General features: G+C 49.3%; 1 protein-coding gene across 1 annotated transcript in view; it reads right to left on the bottom strand.

The window, feature by feature from the left end:
* TG (thyroglobulin) overlaps positions 1 to 18,173 on the bottom strand; it is a 253,848-nt gene that overhangs the window by 119,199 nt on the left and 116,476 nt on the right. Inside the window, exons 36-37 of the mRNA XM_058699138.1 lie at positions 5,400 to 5,534; positions 3,625 to 3,789 (exon numbers count right to left, since the gene is read on the bottom strand). Coding sequence (XP_058555121.1) covers positions 3,625 to 3,789; positions 5,400 to 5,534 — 300 coding nt within the window. The remainder of the gene's footprint in view (positions 1 to 3,624; positions 3,790 to 5,399; positions 5,535 to 18,173) is intronic.

Genomic DNA, 18,173 nt, shown 5'->3' with positions numbered 1-18,173 from the left:
GTCAAGGACGCTGCTAAACATACTGCAATTTGTAGGACCGCCCCCACGGCAAAGAACGGTCTGGCCCCAGAAGTCCATGGTGCGAGGGTTGAGAAGCCCTGGGATGGCGTGTGTTCAGGACTTTCAGGCCACTGAGGAACATCGTGAGGAGGAACCAGTGGATGGTCCGAGGAGGCAGGCAGACTTGGGCTTGATGTGATGCACCAGCTACTTGGGGAAAACTCCCTAATTCTTCTGACCCTCAATCTCTCCCTGCACAAGAGGAATGGTAGCAGTCCCTACAATACATAGATGTTGGAAATAAATAACATGATGTCTGTGGTGCTCCAAGCCCAGTGCCTGCAAGTGGCAGGGGCTCCACAGGTGTGTGAATGAATGACTTGAAGGAAGGAGGGAGGAATGAAGGGTAGGAGGGAGTGGGAGAGAGAAAAAAGAAAAGAGAGAGAGGAAGGGAGGGAGGGAGAGAGGGAGGGAAGGAGAGGGGGAGGAAGGAAGGAAGGAAGGAAGGAAGGAAGGAAGGAAGGAAGGAAGAAGGGAGGGTGGGAGGGAGGAATGGAAGGAAGGAAGGAAAAGAAGGAAGGAAGGAAGGAAGGAAGGAAGGAAGGAAGGAAGGAAGGAAGGAAGGAAGGAATGGAAGGAGGGAGGAAGGAAGGAAGGACGGGAGGGAGGGAGGAAACCATGAGTGAAACTTTGTTAAAAAACACTGCAGTCCTGGTAGGAACTCAATGGAAACTCAGGATGGAAGCAAATGGTCACACATTTTAATCTGGTTCTCAGCCCACAGCTCCTTCTCGCAAGACCTGCTTCAGCTGTAAATCGCAGGATCTCGGGCAAGCGCTCAGGACTGAGGGTGGTAAAGCACCAGAACCTTCAGACTCCATCCCTTTCCTTTGCAGGAAAATAGCCACATTTCATGAACGTGGCATCTCTGAAGGAGGAGCAAAGACAGAAAATATAAAAGCTAAAGACTGTTGAGGGCACGCAAGCCTGCTTTCTCAGGGACAGTGGTATTCAACCCTCCCTCCAGATGCTGCCCAGCGAATCCCAGACAGAATGAGCTCCGACATAGGGAAAACGTTAGATGTGCAGTTCTCTCTTTTGAAATGGTTTGCAGAAAATGATGGACTCTTTCGAGAAGAGCCACATATTTAGGCCACATGACTACTTAGCTTAAGAAAACGATCAGTAGCCGTATGTGTGCACGAGGTGCGAGCGATGCCTGTGCTGAAACACACCGGCAGGCGTCTTCAGCTGGAGGTGAGCTCTGCACACTGAATTTGCATTGCACAGAATTAACAGGGAAACAGTTTAATTTGTTTTCCAGAAGCTAAACCTCAAAGCTAGGCATCTCTCCTCAGCAGGATTACCGTGCAGATTAGCTACACTATGGGTGAGATAGACTACTGCAAAGTAACCTGACTAAATAGTATAAATGTCTATGTAGGTGAGGAGACTGGAGACTAGAGGCCCAAGACCACAGCATATGGCAATCAAAGCCCTCCCGGGCCTGGAAAGCACCCCCAAGGTCTAAAGGCTGAGGGAGGGGAGGGGACAGAGGGAGAGGATATCACTGAATCAAGACAGGCCTGGGAACCACCAGTGCTCTAGGGCAGGGTGGGGCCAAATGCAGCTGGTGCCTGGTTTTGTAAATAAAGTTTTATTGGCACACAACCACACCCATTGATTTACGTATTTTCTGTGGCTGCTCTTCCGCTAAAGTGGCAGAGTTGAGTAGTTGGAACAGACGCGTAGAGCCTAAAATATTTATCTGGCCCTTTACGGAGAAAGTTTGCCCGTCTCTGCTCTAGCAGATAAGATGGCAGAAAAAGGCAACATTAAAAAAACAAAAGTTATTAATTCCATCCCATAAGCAGGTCTAATGGGGGAGGTGCTTCCCCCAGATCCCCAGCTCCCACGAACCCTGTTAAAAGGTTCTCAGATGTTTCAGTTAGTGATGGATTTCTAGGTTGCTCTCCCCTTGCTGGCTTCATCCCTGTATCCCCAGCACCTAGCACAACGTTGGAGTCGTAACAGCACCTCACTGGATGCTTTTAACTGAAACTGAGCCACGAAAAGCTGCCCTCTCCATGGTGACTATGATTCGGTAGTGAGGCGAGGTGGTTTAGGGCGAGCAGATTGTATCTAGAGATAGGAAACCTGGTTCCAAGTTCCCATTCTGTCACAGCTAGCTGTATGAAATCGGAGAGGTGGGTTCACTGGGCCAGAGTCTCTTGATCACTAAGATGGGATGAAAGCCTTATCTTGCCATCTCAGGATTGGTGTGAGGACCAGCTGAGATAAGGCACGGGACAGAAGTGTCTGAACTACAAAATGATCATAAATAGTAGCCCATTTGATTACTTTGCTGCGAAACTCAAAGGCCAGTGGCTTCCATATCTCGGATAAATGAATAAAGGCGGCACAGAGAAGTTCTAGCTCAGAAACAGGGTTTCCAAAAAACAAACAACCCAGTGGCGAAATGGGCAGAAGACACGAATAGGCACTTTTCCAAAGAAGACATCCGGATGGCCAACAGACACATGAACAGATGCTCAACGTGGCTCCTCATCAGGGAAATACAAATCAAAAGCACGAGGAGATCCCACCTCACACCTGTCAGAATGGCTAAATTAACAATGCAAGAAACAACGGGTGTTGTTGATGAGGACGAGGAGAAAGGGGACCCCTCTTGCACTGGTGGTGGGAATGCAAACTGGTGCAGCCGCTCTGGAGAACAGTATGGGGGTTCCTCAAAACATTAAAAATAGAATTGCCCTATGACCCAGCAACTGCATCGCTACGTATTTATCCAAAGGATACAAAAGTGTTGATTCGAAAGGGCACATGCACCCCAGTGTTTATAGCAGTGCTATCGGCCATCGCCAGACTGTGGAGAAAGCCCAAATGTCCATCGACTGATGAATGGGTAAAAAAGTTGTGGCATATATACGTAATGGAATATTACACAGCCATCAAAAAATGAAATCTTGCCATTTGCAATGATGTGGATGGAGCTAGAATGTATTATGCTGAGCAAAATAAGTAAATCAGAGAAAGACAAATGCCATATAAACTCATTCATATGTGGAATTTAATAAACAAAACAGATGAACGTACGGGAAGGGGGAGGGAAGAGAAGAGACGGAAACAAACCACAACAGACTCTTAACAATAGAGAACAAATTCAGGGTAGATAGAGGGAGGTGGGTGGGGGTGTCCCAGATGGGTAATGGGTACTGGGAGGGCACTTGTCATGATGAGCTCTGGGTGTTATATGTAAGTGCTGAATCACTGAATTCTACTTCTGAAACCAATGTTGCACTGTACGTTAACTAACTACAATAAAATAAAATAAAATATAATATAATAAAATAAAATAAAATAAAATAACCATAATTGTATATGTGTGTGTGTATGTATGTATGTATGTATATACACATACAGGGTTTTCATCTTCCTTCAGTCCATCCCAAATGAATGCCATCTTGCCCAGGATAACTTTGGCCAATTTTTCCTTAAGAACTTCAAAAGCCACTGCCCACAAGTCACCACATGCTTGCACGATCCCTCCCAGCTATATCCAGGCCCTCAGAAATAGCCACAAAGACACAGGCTGGGACTTACTCAGCTTCCGGTAAATGTGGGTGGCCTCTTCACGGAGCAGAAGCCGGCAGTTCTGGGCCTGCAGGCTATGTGTGCAGATCTGAGTATCAGCATAGAATACACACCTCACAGCACCAGGTCGGGGCTGCAGAGTGGTGACGAGGCAGGCCTGGTGACGGGAACATTCTACGGAATAAGAGAAGAGTGAGGCTTGGGCCTCAGAGATAGCACCTCAGCCATTCTTCCGTTTGATCAGGCATCCAATCGTGCATCCGGGAACCCATACATCATCTATTCATTCATCAGTCCACCCATTCATCCAGTCATGTATCTATGAATCCGTGCACCTGTCAGTCTATCCATCTAATCATGTATGCTTCCATCCATCCATCCATCTATCCACCCATGCATCCGTGCAACCATCTGTCCATGCCTCCATCCATCCATCCATCCATCCATCCATCCATCCATCCATCTATCCACCCATGCATCCATGCAACCGTCTATGCCTCCATCCATCCATCCATACATCCATACATACATACATACATATAATCACTTACTTATTCATTTGAACATCTACTATACATCCCTGGTACTGTGCCAGAGGCTGGAAATAGAATTGTGGTGGGGTGGTGGGGGGGGGTAGAACCCAACTCTTCTATAGATCTATCTTCCACACAAAAATCAGGTTTGGGGTTGTTTATTTAATTCACAAATGTGCTCCTGTCATTCCCTTGTTTGAAGCAACTCCCTGGCTCCCCACTGGCTTTGGGATTAAGTCATACCAGACAAAGCTCTCCATGCTCCAGCCTTTGTCTTCCTCTTCAGCCTTATCTCCCTGTCCAGCTCCCCCACCATACCCACAATTTTCCACCAGGGATTATATCATTTTCCATGTGCACCAGGTCCTGAACTAGATAATTTAAATTATTCATGGCATTAAAGATTTTCAGTCCTAAGAACAGCTGTGAAAATGGTGTTGACTCATTTACTTGGGCAAGCTGTGAACTGTCTAAGGGCCTCATTCACAGCCCAGTCTGTGCTATGGCAGCACACAGAATTGTGCAGTACACAACCTGTACATCTATACACGGCCCTTTCTGTAAGATGTGTGTATTTCTATCCAATCCTGCCGGTGAGGGGATTCATGGAATCAAAGAACTGGAGGAGTATGAATGTTATTCAACCTCAGACTCTTGCAGAAGAGAGAGTCTTTGTAGAACATTTTTATCACATGGTTATCTAGCTTTTGTTTAAATACCAGTGACCAGAAACCCTCTAAAAGAAGTATGTGTCTGTGGACAGCTTTGCCTATTAGAAGCTTCTTTATTTTGTATTGAAAAATATCTCTTGAAATTTGAGTTTTCCCCATAGGTCTTAGCTTCGCCCTGTGAGCCTGGCCAGGACAAGTACATTTCTTCCTTGCCATGATGGCCCATCTATAATCTGAGGACAGCTCTCCCGGCTTCTGCTCATCTCCTCTGTCTCCGACTAGCCTCCTAGATCCTTCCTCTCATCATCTTCTGACCTGGCTCAACGTTGTTCTCTTTCTGGCCAGCTTACTCCCTTGGAGACCTTGACTATGGTCCGCCCTGCAGGAGGATGGGGGTACTACAGAGGAGGGCGCACCCAGAGTCTGTCCCCAGGTTCATCCCTTCCTGCCCAGCACGCCAGGCCATCTTGGGGTCTCCCACATGCTTCCGAGGTCAAGACGTTGGCAGTGCTGTGTGAGGCCCCGTCCCAATTAACCACCCTACCTTGGAGGGAGGTGGGGGGTGGGAAACTCCCCTTACCCAACAAACAGAAGTCTCTGGCATCAGAGAAGTCCCTGGTGGCGGCAGTGCTAACATGGGCAACATCAAAGTTCCTGATGGACGGGTCAACAACTGCTGCAGAGAGGGCCAGGGACTGCCAGGAGCCCAGAGCGACTAGGAGGGAGAGCAGGGGACGTTAGTCACGTGGAGCTTTCCATGTTGTGATGAGAAAGACAATGGGGTGCCACCTGGCACCCCGAAGAAGCAGCCCCAGGGCATCTTCCCTGCGGCCTCCATTCTCCTGTGACCCCATCCCTTGATCCATGTTTCCATCTACAGTGATTTAGTACAAGTTTTTAGGAGCCAAGTTCTATGCCCAAGTCTATGGATACGAAGATAAGACAACAACAACAACAAACCATGGCTGTTTCTATTAAGAAGCTCCCAGTAGAGCGCGGGAGAAGTAAAACAGAGAAGGCCAGCATCGTAACGTAGGTGTCACGACTCAACAATCAGAACGAAGCTAGGTAACGATGACAATAGCGGATGTAGGGCTTCCCAGACACGGTGTCACTTAATCCTCCCCAAGCCCTCGAATGGAGCAAAGACCACTGCCTTCATAACGGACGCTGTGGCGTGCAGCCCGGGCCACCTTTCAGGACCCAGCCTCTCATCTCCCCAGCGCTGGGAAGCTGGTGTCTGGGGGCTCTTAGCCGCGTCCCCTCCAGGACCTGCCTGTGATCTAGGTGAGCCACCGCCCCTCTCAGGGTCAGCCTGTGTCCCCAAACTAGTCCGTGTGGGTGCGAACAGGCCTGCCCCAAGACGGGATGACTCTGCAGGGCCAGCCCAGCTTCAGAGCTCACCAAGGGATCCACGGGGCCGGGGTTTGGTCGGCACAGAAGCCCTACGTCTCCCGCTGCCCCCTCGCTTCCTTACAGGTGCCACGAGCCCCGCGCACAAAACATCCTGCATGCAAATCTCCATCACTGAGTTTGTTTCCTGGAAATCAGCAGCTAAAACATCCTCTTTAAAGATGAAGGAAATGAGATGCAGAGACGTTAACTGGGCTCGCCCCAGAGAGTTCCATTCTTCAGGGGTGGGGTGAGAGCGAAACCCGGGCTTTGCATGCACACAGCCCATGCCCTCCGCGGCTCCAGGGCGCTGCCTCCCGCCATCTGTACATCTGTCACACCAGCAGGGAGGGACTCAGGTGCAGCTGTCAGACATATGGCTTGGCACGGTCGAAGAGACCTGCCAGAGCAACCAGTGTCCCTGTGAGGACAGAGGTGACCCTGAACGGGGACCTGAAGCTTCCACTATGAAGGAGGACTGTGGGTCTAGGTGGATGAATGCATTTTTCTGTCCACAAAGAGCACTAAAACGGGCAAAACACTGCCTCCCAACCCAGCCCTCCGTGATCGCTGGGAGCATTAACTCTAGTATTCTCCAGATCTGTTTGGGGGGTGCATCACTGATCGTTAATGGAGAAAAATCTATGTGTTCATTTACTTTTCCTTTCTGTCTCTCGTTTCGTTGTCAGAAGACCACAGTGGTTCTATCCCTACAGTAACTACTTGTGACCATTTATCTCACTTGGGCTAGCAGAAGAGCACGGCCACCTTAGGTGTAGCAATTTACAGTTTGCAAAGTGCTGTCACTTATCAGCTAAGCGCTTTAAGCGTGTGAACCCAGTGTCTCAGTTTTCCCATCTGCAAAATATTACGTCTGATTCCCACGGAGCTCCGCCTGAGGGGTGGGGTAGGGACTCCAAGGCCTCCTTCACAAATGAGTCAGAAACAGAAAGGCTACGTGACTTTCCAAGTTGAACTTGACCAAGCCAGACACAGAACCAGCCCTCTTGGCTCTCGGCCAACACTCTTTCCACCCCCTCCAAGCTTCCTAAACAGCTGAGCACCTTTCCTGGAAAATTGTCCCCAGGTATGAAAAGGTACCACACTCTTAGCTATATAAGGAAGCCTGTCATTTTTATCTCCAATCTGCCTTTGACGCCCAGGGCGCTAAAATTAGAATGGTAAAACAACCTAGACCACACCTTTTTCTGCTTAATAAAAAGAAAAAAAGAAAAGAAACAAGAGAGTAAAAGGGTTTATCCAAAGAAGTCATCAAATAATGATACGAGACTTCTGATGGACTCAGCCGGAGAAGGTGAACCCCCTCCTGGAGCTGTGGGGCCGTCCTCAGAATCCAGAGCCACGTCTTTCTGACCTTGGGACCCAGCTTCTCTGCCGCAGACCCCGGGCTCTCATTTTCTTACACGTCCTCCACGCGTTACTATTTTCATGGTCAGTACAAGTGGCGTTTTTGCAACATGACCAAACTGAGCTGCATATTTTTAGGCAATATGCAATATGCAATTTCACAGAAGACTTATGATGGGGTTGCAGGACCATCCTGCCAATTACGGGCTTAAAATGGAAGCCTTGGCCGCACTCCGTGTTTAGCTTGATGTCTGGGGGAAAGCGCTTAGAATTGAAGGGTAAATTTCATCTCTAAAGTGAGAGTCCGCTCATCCGTCGCCACCCCAGGGCCTGGAGCCAAGTCTCTGCCACACCCTTGTCCTGTCCCCTTCCCCCCAGCTGGCGGGGACCCTAGGACGGGCGGCTGCTGTTGTGCAGAACCCAGCATCTGGGGCTCATGCATCTCATGCAAATTCCGAGAACAAGTTCTTTGTGCATGTAAACCTACGATATAGCCTGGAAGCTGGGGGGATCTTGGAAGCATTTGGGGAGGGGGGGGAGTTTACCATCAGACCCTCCCAAAGGGTGTTATCTGTGGCATATTGATGAGTTTCCTTCCTCCCCTTCTGTTTCAAATATATTTTATACACTGCAATGCCAGCATCACCTTTAAAAAAAAAATCTCCCCTTGAATTTGAAATCCCATGTGTATCATATATTAAGTACTTACATATAAATGAATTTTGTCTGCTGGGTAACCTTTTCTTTTATTCATCTGTTTGTAAATTCTAGCCCTGCCCTCATGCTGCTTTAAGCATTTTATCATCAAAGCCTTCCCAGATTACTTTCTCTTTAAAAAATATTTCTTGGGGTGGCTCTGTTGGGCATCCGACTTCAGCTCAGGTCATGATCCCGCAGTTTGTGGGTTCAAGCCCGTGTTGGGCTCTGTGCTGACAGCTCAGAGCCTGGAGCCTGCTTTGGATTCTGTGTCTCCCTTTCTCTCTGCTTCTCCCCTGCTCACACTCTCTCTCTCTCTCTCTCTCTCTCTCTTAAAAATAAACATTAAAAATAAGAAGAAGAAAAAAAATTTAAAAATATATTTCTTGGCTATTTTTGGCTACTCATTCTACCAGATGAAATTCAAAGCCATTATATTAAGTTTCAAGAAAGCTCTTTTGGGATATTAATTGGAATGTCCTTCAAATTAAAAACGAACTTGGGAAGATTTTAGATTGTATTATGTTTAGGGTTTGATTTCATTAAGAATGGAATGGAACGTTTGCCCCATTCTATTTTTAAAACAGTTACTGTTGGCGTAAAGGAAAGCCCTTTATTTGTGTGTGTTTATTTTCTAAAAGGATCCTGAACTCCCTCAATGTAACTCGAAGACATGGTTGAAGGGCAGGCTCTCGTCCATGGGGCTACTTTGGAAATGGGGCCCAAACTGGATTGCAGATGTAGCAGTGACCTGCCTCCGGGGGTCTCTGGTTGAGCAGTCCTCTGCGGTAACCAGTTGAGTTCTAGATTTGTCCATTTATTCAACAACCACTCGGCGGCCTCCTCCTACATTCCAGGTGCTAGACCTGATAGCAAAAAGGTAGAGCCCGGAAAAACGGGCTAATTAGCTAAAAAGTTTAGGATCCTTTCTACTTTCCATCAGTAATTCTCAAACTTTGGTGAATACAAAGAACTTGGTACAAATTCCACAGCCCAGGTGCTGTCCCCACGTCAACGAGCCTTCGCCTCTGTGCTCCTTACTAGTTTTCCAGCTGAGTTTGACATACAACCAAGTTGTGAAAATTGCCTTCCTCGGTTTCTGAAATATTCCTTTTTTTTTTTTTTTTTGGCCATTACTGATGGTGAAACTGCTTAGGCTGGTGAAAAGAGACAGTTCTGGGATCCAATCTCACTCACCCTGATGCTGTGTGTCCCTGGGAAAGTTCCTTAACCACTCTGAGAAACTCCATTCTTTAAAAAACCTCATGTCTTTGTCTTTTTTTTTTTTTTTTTTTTTTCCAACGTTTTTTATTTATTTTTGGGACAGAGAGAGACAGAGCATGAACGGGGGAGGGGCAGAGAGAGAGGGAGACACAGAATCCGAAACAGGCTCCAGGCTCTGAGAGCCCGACGCGGGGCTCGAACTCACGGACCGCGAGATCATGACCTGAGCCGAAGTCGGTCGCTCAACCGACTGAGCCACCCAGGTGCCCCTCATGTCTTTGTCTTAAACATTGCCCTTTCTCTGAATCTCTAATAAACACAATGCCTTCAAGTGAATATGGCATGTGACCACTAACATCCTGGTGTAAGTGTGCTCATCAGCCTCTTTGCTTGGAGCCCTTCTGAGTCGGCCTCAAGATACTAGTCCCTTCCCCCAGAGCAGAGGGAGGGAAGTGGGCAGAGGAAAAGACGAAGGTTGGCTCCCCTAGAATGACCGCCCAGCCTGGTAAGAACGGATGCCTCCTGGGGTACCCAGGGCTTGGCTGCCCCACAGCCCCATGGACGTGCGCTCTAGCTGTGCTAGATTCTGCTGCCCCCAGGGAAACTCCCCAGGAGCCACTACCGGGAAGGGGAGAGTACAGGGGGGTGATGAGCCTGCCCCTGAAACTGCCCGAAGCCAGGCGAGGAGTGAACACGTCAAGCAGCTGTAAGGAATGGTGGGCTCTGAGCGCAGGTCATGAATGAGACCCATGTGGTGAAGCTTCCGGGTTCCCTGAGTTTATCCCAGATCCCCATCCAACAGCTCCGTGAATTTGGGCAGCCCCCTCCTTCTCTCTGAGCCTCTGTTTCCTCCTCGGCAAACCGGGGACACCCTGAAAACCTCCTCCGAGAGCGGTAGTCAGAAATGAAGCCACGGGGGTAGGTGACCCCCCTGCCCCCCACCACGCAGGTGCAGGGGGCGGAGCTTAGTGAACGCAGCCAATCGCATCACCTCTGAGGCATTTCGGTCTGTTTTCTCAAAAACTATGAAGGGCTGAGCCACACCCAAGTATGGGGGGTGAGGGGGAAGTTCCTTAAGGCGTATAGGAGCCCAAAGCACTGCCAGTGACATCCTGCCCTCTTTCCAATCCCTGCTCCCTCTTGCCCCACCCCAGCCTGGTCCCTGGGCACCTGGCTTCCTGCCCATCCATCCCTCATTCTCTGCCCTCTGGCCGGGTGACTCCTCCGACTGGTCATAGGCACAGTAGAACCAGCCAGCATGCCTGCCTGACTACTCACTGGGCCTCAGTTTCCACAGCAGATCCGCTGCTGAATACAGCAACAAGGTTTTATGAGCTCAGCACAACCCAAAACGAAACCCTCACTCAGCCCTCCATGCCGGTGTTTACCCCCACGTGGTGTTCTTGTTCCTCAGGAAATCCCCCCCCACCATGCCCCCCCACCCCCGACATCCTACGGTCCTATGGCCTCACCTTGCCCTGTCCCTTCTGCCTGCTCGGCCCCTCTGGGAACAATTCCTTCTTTCCCACCCAGATTCCAGCCCCCTCAGTTTCACTCCGCCTACTGACACCTCCCTCTGGCCACTCTTGCCCCTCTCGAGCCACCGTCGCGCTGCAGCCAGGGCACCCCCCCCCCCACCCCATCTGACTACAGCACTCACTGCCCACCGTCCTCGGGGAAACAGGCAAAGCCATGGTCGGCAGGGCACGCTCACTGCGGAGTCCAGATGCATGACACCCCCCACCTTCGCAGGGGGCGCCTGGGTGCTCCCCACTCTCGCCCACACACCAAACGTGTCAGATAGGGACACAGAGCCACAGGGAGGAAAGGTCACAGGGGACTCTCCAAGGTCACAGGGGAATGCTCAGGAGCTGTGCGGTTTCGCCTCTGCCTCACGATAGCCTGGGGCCCCCTCAGTGGGGTAGTGACCCACAGATCAGCCCTCCTCGCCAGCAGCACGTGCATTCTATCCCCATTTTACAGAAGAGAAAAGTGAGTCCCAGAGAGGGCCGATGATGTGCTCCAGGCCACACAGCTAAGAGGTGCCGGGTCAGCATTTGAGCCTTGGTCAGCTCTGTGGCCTGGCATTCTACCGCACGCCGCAGAGTTGTTGATGTGGATGGGGGCAGAGCGGAGGGAGGGCGGAGGGCAGAAAGCAGCAGGTGGCAGGGCGGACCCCTCCATGACTCTGAGGCAGCATGGGCTGCAACCTCGACATAGGTTGGCCTCCAGGAATATCCAGCTACTTCTGCTCCTTTCTGGAAAACACTGTATTTCCTTCAAATGTAGACTAAGTAAAAACAAAATCACGAGACTCCAGTATATTTGAAATTTTCAAATATATGGAAAATCATGGTTAATCCTGTTCTGTTTTTCTTCCCTCTCTCCCCTTCCTTCCTTCCTGTATTCCTTCCTACCTTTCTATCCCGATACCAGTTAAAGGAGGAAATGCTTGATTTTGATTTCAAGGCTTAGAGGGTTTTTTCAACCATTAAAAATAGCTTTACCCTAGCCACGCACACACACGCACACACGCCTGCAAACCTATGCTACTACAGAAGGTACGGGTCAGTTGCTGGCTGGCCGGGTAACCGGGTGTCAGTTCCTGCTCTGGCCCTCCTTTCTCTCATTGGAAAACTGCGGGCGTGCTCGCCAGAGTTTCCGAAGCACATCAAAGTGCAGACCTATCAGACCAGTAGCAAATACTCACCTCTCCCACCATTCAAATAATCACAGACCCATTTTGTTAATGAAAAGATCTAAAAAAAATAAATAAATAATGAGTGCAAGCTCTATAGCATCTGAAAATACAGGATTCGCTCTATTTCTCTCGCACTCAGAACCAAAAAGAATTCCCATCAGCCCCTCGGCACTTATCAAAGTGATGGGCGCTGAATACGGAGAAAGCCTGAGGAAGGCTGGAGGCGGTTTCTATGCCCAGGCCGGCTGGCTGGGGTAAAACATCCAAGTTGGAAGCCTTTTGAGCAGGAAGAGTATTTCAGGCACCAGGAAGGCACCACGACCTTGAACGGGAGCAGGCCGTAACCGACCGTCTGATCCGGCTTTCACAGCTACACAGCCACAGGCGCTGTCTGCTGAGACGATCCCCCTACGCGCAGTCATTATGGGACAGGACTAACAGTCAGACATCCTGATTTCTCACCAGACGCTGTCTTTCAAATGAGAACCACATCATACTGGGCTGTTTTTGCCCTTGCTAGCCCTCAGAAAAAAACCAGATGTTCTTTTGATTACAGAGAGACAGTGGGGGAGATAGAGAGAAAGAGAAAGAGAGATCCGTGTTATCGTGTGATGGCTTGAAAGATACAAATAGGACCTGAGGTGCCTGTGGGTCTGGCATTTCTTCAGGGAGAAGCAGCAGACCCCTCCAGGCCTCTTTTGCAACGTATAACGCCAGAAAAATACCTAGAGACATGTTTACTTCTGTTCAGCCTCCAAATCGCCATTTATGAGCTCTCCAGGCAGCCACAGCTTTGTCTTTCCCTTTGCATCTCCAGAGCTTAGCCGAGGGATGACAGTGAGTCCTGTGGGTTGGAATGTGTTCCCTCAAGAGTCATACTTTGAAATCCTAACCCCCAGTCATTGGTAATATGACCCTATTTGGAGATAGGGTCTTTGCCGAGGTAATCGAGTTAAAATGAGACCATGAGAATGGCCCCTAATCCAGAATGACTGGTGTCCTCATAGAAAGGGGACATTCGGACACAGCGTGGCACATTCGGGGAAGGCGATGTGAAGACACAGGGAGAAGACGGCCGTCTACAAGCCTAGGAGATGGTTCTGGAACAGAGCCAACGCTCGTGGCTCTCTGAAGGAACCAGCCCTGCCCACACCTTGATCTTGGACTCCAGCCTCCAGAGCTGTGAGAGAACAAATTCCCCTTGTTTCAGACCCAGTCTGCAGCATTTTGCTGTGGCAACCCTAACGGATTAATTCGGCGGGTGAATACTCAGTAGAAACATCCTTTCCTTGATTCACAGACAGTCTCCTGTGCCTCACTGTTGTGCCTGGACATGGAAAAGCCAGTCCCGATGATAAGACTTACCATGTAAAGTAATACAATTACAGTGGCCAATATTAAGAATTTCCTATTTACTAGCCACACCACAATGTGCTGTATGTGATGTTTTGTTTAATACACACACGACTGTGAACATGGCTTTGCGGTCACCTCTGCTCAGAGAGGCGGCATTCCATGCTCTTTTAAGTTTATTTATTTATTTTGAGAGAGAGAACGTGCGAGCAGGGGAGGGGCAGGGAGAGAGGGAGAGAGAGAATCCCAAGCAGGCTCCCCACTGTCAGTGCAGAGCCCAATGAGGGGCTCAATCCCACAAACCGTGAGATCGTGACCTGAGCTGAAACCAGGAGTTAGATGCTTAACCGACTGAGCCACCCAAGTGCCCCTGGCATTGCATGCTTTAAAGAGGGATCATTCCGGAAGGATTCTGGCTGGCTGAATCTTGGCTCTGCCTACCACCAGCTCTGACTTTGCATAAATTACACTCTAAGTTTCAAACGTTATCTTGTGATAACTGGAACTATGAACTGGAATAGTCATGTCACCTGTGTCCTAGGGCAGAACTTCCCATATGTTAAGGGCCACAGTCTGCTACTGATCCTTCTAGCCTCCCTGGGGGGCAGGGGTGGAGGCAGCTAGGGCGGGTCCTCTCACCTGGCTATCTGAATGCAGACGTCATCATCCCCAATGTGGGTCATGGCATGAAAAAGTCAGTGTCCAGTCACCCTCTGGACACAGGGTGAGGGCTGAATGGATTAATCCCTGCAAAAGGCTTGGTGCATAATAAGTGCTCAACAACATTTATTAAAGACTTGACGCCCTTTGTCTCAACCTCCAAAGCCAGAGCTCCTCCCTCTAGGCCGTGTTGCTCAATGCACAAGGGCATATATGCTTGTAAAATAGGGCGTTGTAGGGGTGCCTGGGTGGCTCAGTCGGTTGAGTGTCTGCCTCTAGATTTCAGCTCAGGTCATGATCCCAGGGTCATGGGATCGAGCCCCATGTCAGGTTCCATGCTTAGCGTGGAACTTGCTTAAGATTCCCTCTCTCTCTCTCTCCCTCTGCCCCTCTTCCCCTCTCTCACACAAATAATAATTTAATAAAATAACAATTTAAAATAATAATAATTAAAATTATTAAAATTATTAAATAATAAATATCATTAAAATTAATTAAAGTAATGATTAATAATTAATAATTAATTAATTAATAATAACAATAAAATAATAATTGTAAATAAATAATAATTGAATTATTAAAATAATTAATAATAATTAAAATAATTAAAATACAATGCAATGAAATAAAATAAAATAAAATAAAATAAAATAAAATAAAATAAAATAAGATAAAGGCATCTTCAACCAAACCACAAACATCAATAGCACTGATATGACTGTTGACACTCCCTCACCTCCCCGGTCAGGACTATCACACAATGGGGCAGAGCTCCAGCCTTGTGGCCCAGGAGGACCAGGAAAGACCCAGTGACACAGTTCAGGGACTTGGGATAAAGAGAAGACAACCATTCTTCAGGCCAGGCCAGGGGCCGGCAAGATTTCTCGGTTAGAGGCCAGACAGTAAACATTTCAAGCTTCGCTGGCCACGTTTGTTCTCTCTTGCACATTCTCTTCTCTATCTTTTTATACAATCCTTTAAAACTGCCCGAGGCCCTTCTTAGCTCACGGGTTGCACAGCAGCAGGCTGTAGGCTGTGGGTTGCCAACACTGGGCTGTCAGGGCCGTGGGCTTCAGATGCACGTGGCACAAGGGTTTGGGGCGGGGGGCGGGGGGGGGGGGGGTGGGTCTACGTTCTGGGACCCAGAACTGCAACAGGCAACTTGACAAGGAGTTTTGTGCTTTCTTCAGAAATGAGGGCTGGTCTGGGAGACATCATCTGGGAGGTAAAATTGCTTTTTTGTTGTGTCGATGGGTGTGCTTCCTAACTCTTTTACAAAAAGATGATGATTCGTTTGCTTTGTTTTTTCAACATTGTTCTTATTTGGTAGAATGAAAAATTGGCAACCGTGACCTGTCCGAGAATACAAGGTAAGCCACTAATCCAAGAGAAGAATGTAAGCCCACCTGTCTTCTCCACACCCACGTGGCCTCATCTCGCTCCGGATCCAGCCTCCTGCTGAAATCACGTCACTGCTGTCACAGCTGATCCCTGACCCTAGCTCTCCCCTCCCCAGTGTTGTGTCCTGGAAACAGGGCCCTTACCATGGTCCTAATGTCCCCTTTCCCCTGCTTTGGGTCACAACCTCCTGACTATGGAAACTTCTAGTCTTTCTCATTAATTACCCTCAATAGGGCATGCCTGGTCATTCGACCACATTCTTCAAATTCTTTGCCATAATTTTCAGCTCACAACTTTCATTTCCACCCAGACCCTGCTGAAGTCTTGGGTGAGTTTACCATCTACGGGGACTGTCGATGGTCCACTCACCACTCTGGTCTGTTTCCTGACCCCTTTAGTCCCAGAGACATTCATGTCCACTCATTCCAGCCCACAACGCCCACGGCCACATCCACACCCTAAACCGGCTCCCGACTTCTGCTGTGATGCCACTCTCCTCCCCCCTCTAGGGCACCCGTCTTCACAGGTCTGTCCGAAGCCAGGGCCACCCACTGGTCCGCTGTTTCAACTTCCCTTTTGCCAGTGCCCTCAACCCCGTCTTCCTGGTTGGATTAACCCAAGGGACTGCTTTGTCTGCAGCTTGTCTTGGTCAGCTGAGCACAACTCAAGCCACTTCCCCGGACAGGTCGGCACCTTCACAACTTCCGGATCCCCGGCCTCACCTGAACCGTCAACACCTTGGCACCCTCGTCCTCACCGCCTTCTGTTCTCTCTATCCACCACCTCTGGGGCCTGTTGCTCCGTCCAGCCCCAGCACCTTCAGCAGGTGCCCGACCTCTCGCCTCCCAGAGAAAAGAGGGACGGTTCTCAGCATTGTCCTCAACTCTGTGTCCCCCTCTCCACTCTCTATGAATCATCCCGTCTTCTTTCTTTCTTTCTCCTAGACAGAGGAAGGATGGCTGTTGGGACGGGTTCCCCCATCTGTGTTCTAGAGCTCGTTCTTTCTCACCGCCCCCCCAGGGGCATCCGCAACCAATCACACCCCCAGGCCAGTCCTGCTCCCACCCCTCCTCTGTCTTCGGTCCATCCCTGGACACTGACACTTGACTTAGCATAAAAACACACTCAAATGCCCCCCTTGAAAACAAGACGTTATTCTACCCCACAGTTTCTTACCTTGGGGGTTAGATTTCCAGGGCTGATTTTCTGAAAATAGAGGCAAAATCTGGTATGTATGGAGGGACATACTGTTTCAATACATTATCGGGGGGGTTCACGACCCAAGACAGATAGTTACCAACCAATGGGCCACCTTCTCCTTTAGCTGTCAATCTTGCTCTCTCTTTATTCAGAGCCAACATTCTTGGGAAAAGCTTGTAGCTTGTACTTTCTCAAATCACTACTATTTCGCTTTTTCCCTCATCATCCCACTACATTCATAAAGTGCTTGCCTAGCCCAGTGAATGTCTGTAGTCCCCATCGTCCTTGAAGTTGTTGGTCACATCTCCCTTCCCTGGTTTCCGTGACACCCCACGCCACCAGCATGCCTCCTATCTTCCTCCTGCTTCTCCTGGCTTCTCTCCTTCTCTTCCCTTCCGTGCTGTTGTTCCTCAGGGGTCTGTCCTTGACCTTCACTGTTGATATCCGACACACTCTCCACGGGCAATCTCACTGTCCCCATGACTTTAAGTACTGACACACTGATGACCATCAGCACATCTCCAGGCCGGAAGCTTCACCCAAGCGCCATGCAGAGACAGTCCGTGCTTAGCAGACCCCTCCCAGCAGGTGGCCACGACCTATCCCAAACTCAGCCTGTTGAAAGCTGAGGGCTTACTCTTACTTCCATCCTTAGCCACGGTCTTCACCTGGTTCCCTTCTTACACTCTCCATCTCGGGAACTGGCCCCGCTACCCATGGGACTGCCCAACTTGAAGTGTTAAATGTTGTCCCCGACTGGTGTTCAGGTAGACTGAATGTCCACCTAGAAAGGACCTGATAGAAGGAAAATTAAAACAAATACTCTTTCGAGTCTAAATCTCAGGTTCTACCATCATAAGTGGACGCTCTCCCCGGAAAACACATCCAGCCAAAACATGGCCTCCAACGTTTCTCGAGATCTGTCTGCTGCCTCCCTTACCTACCTCCTCAGTCACATCTCTCTTCCTTCTACTCCCTACCACCCCAAACTCACGTCTGGAGGTCTAGGCAATCACCCCGTGTTGTACGACGGTGTTCCTCTCATCTGACATATGCTTGGTAAATGAAGTCAGTTTATTCACGCAGTGAACTCATGTCATCCTTTAAGACGTAACTCAGATGTCACTTCCTACGCACACCCTTCTGAGGCTCCCACCTCCACTACTGCCAGCCTGTTCCACTAATAAGTCTACTGTTCTACGAATAGACTGCACTACAATTTCCTTATGTTTTCTATCTCTGTTAAATCATGAGCTCCTGGAGACCAAAGACTCCGCCTCAGTTTTCATTGCTTGTCTGAGCCCTCTCATAATAGTATATGAAAATCTCGGGGCGCCTGGGTGGCTCGGTCGGTTGGGC

The sequence above is a fragment of the Neofelis nebulosa genome, chromosome 14, assembly GCF_028018385.1.
Source record: "Neofelis nebulosa isolate mNeoNeb1 chromosome 14, mNeoNeb1.pri, whole genome shotgun sequence".
NCBI classification, from domain to species: Eukaryota; Metazoa; Chordata; class Mammalia; order Carnivora; family Felidae; genus Neofelis; species Neofelis nebulosa.
Note: the sequence above shows the minus strand (reverse complement) of the source record. Positions and strands in the feature narration are given on the sequence as shown.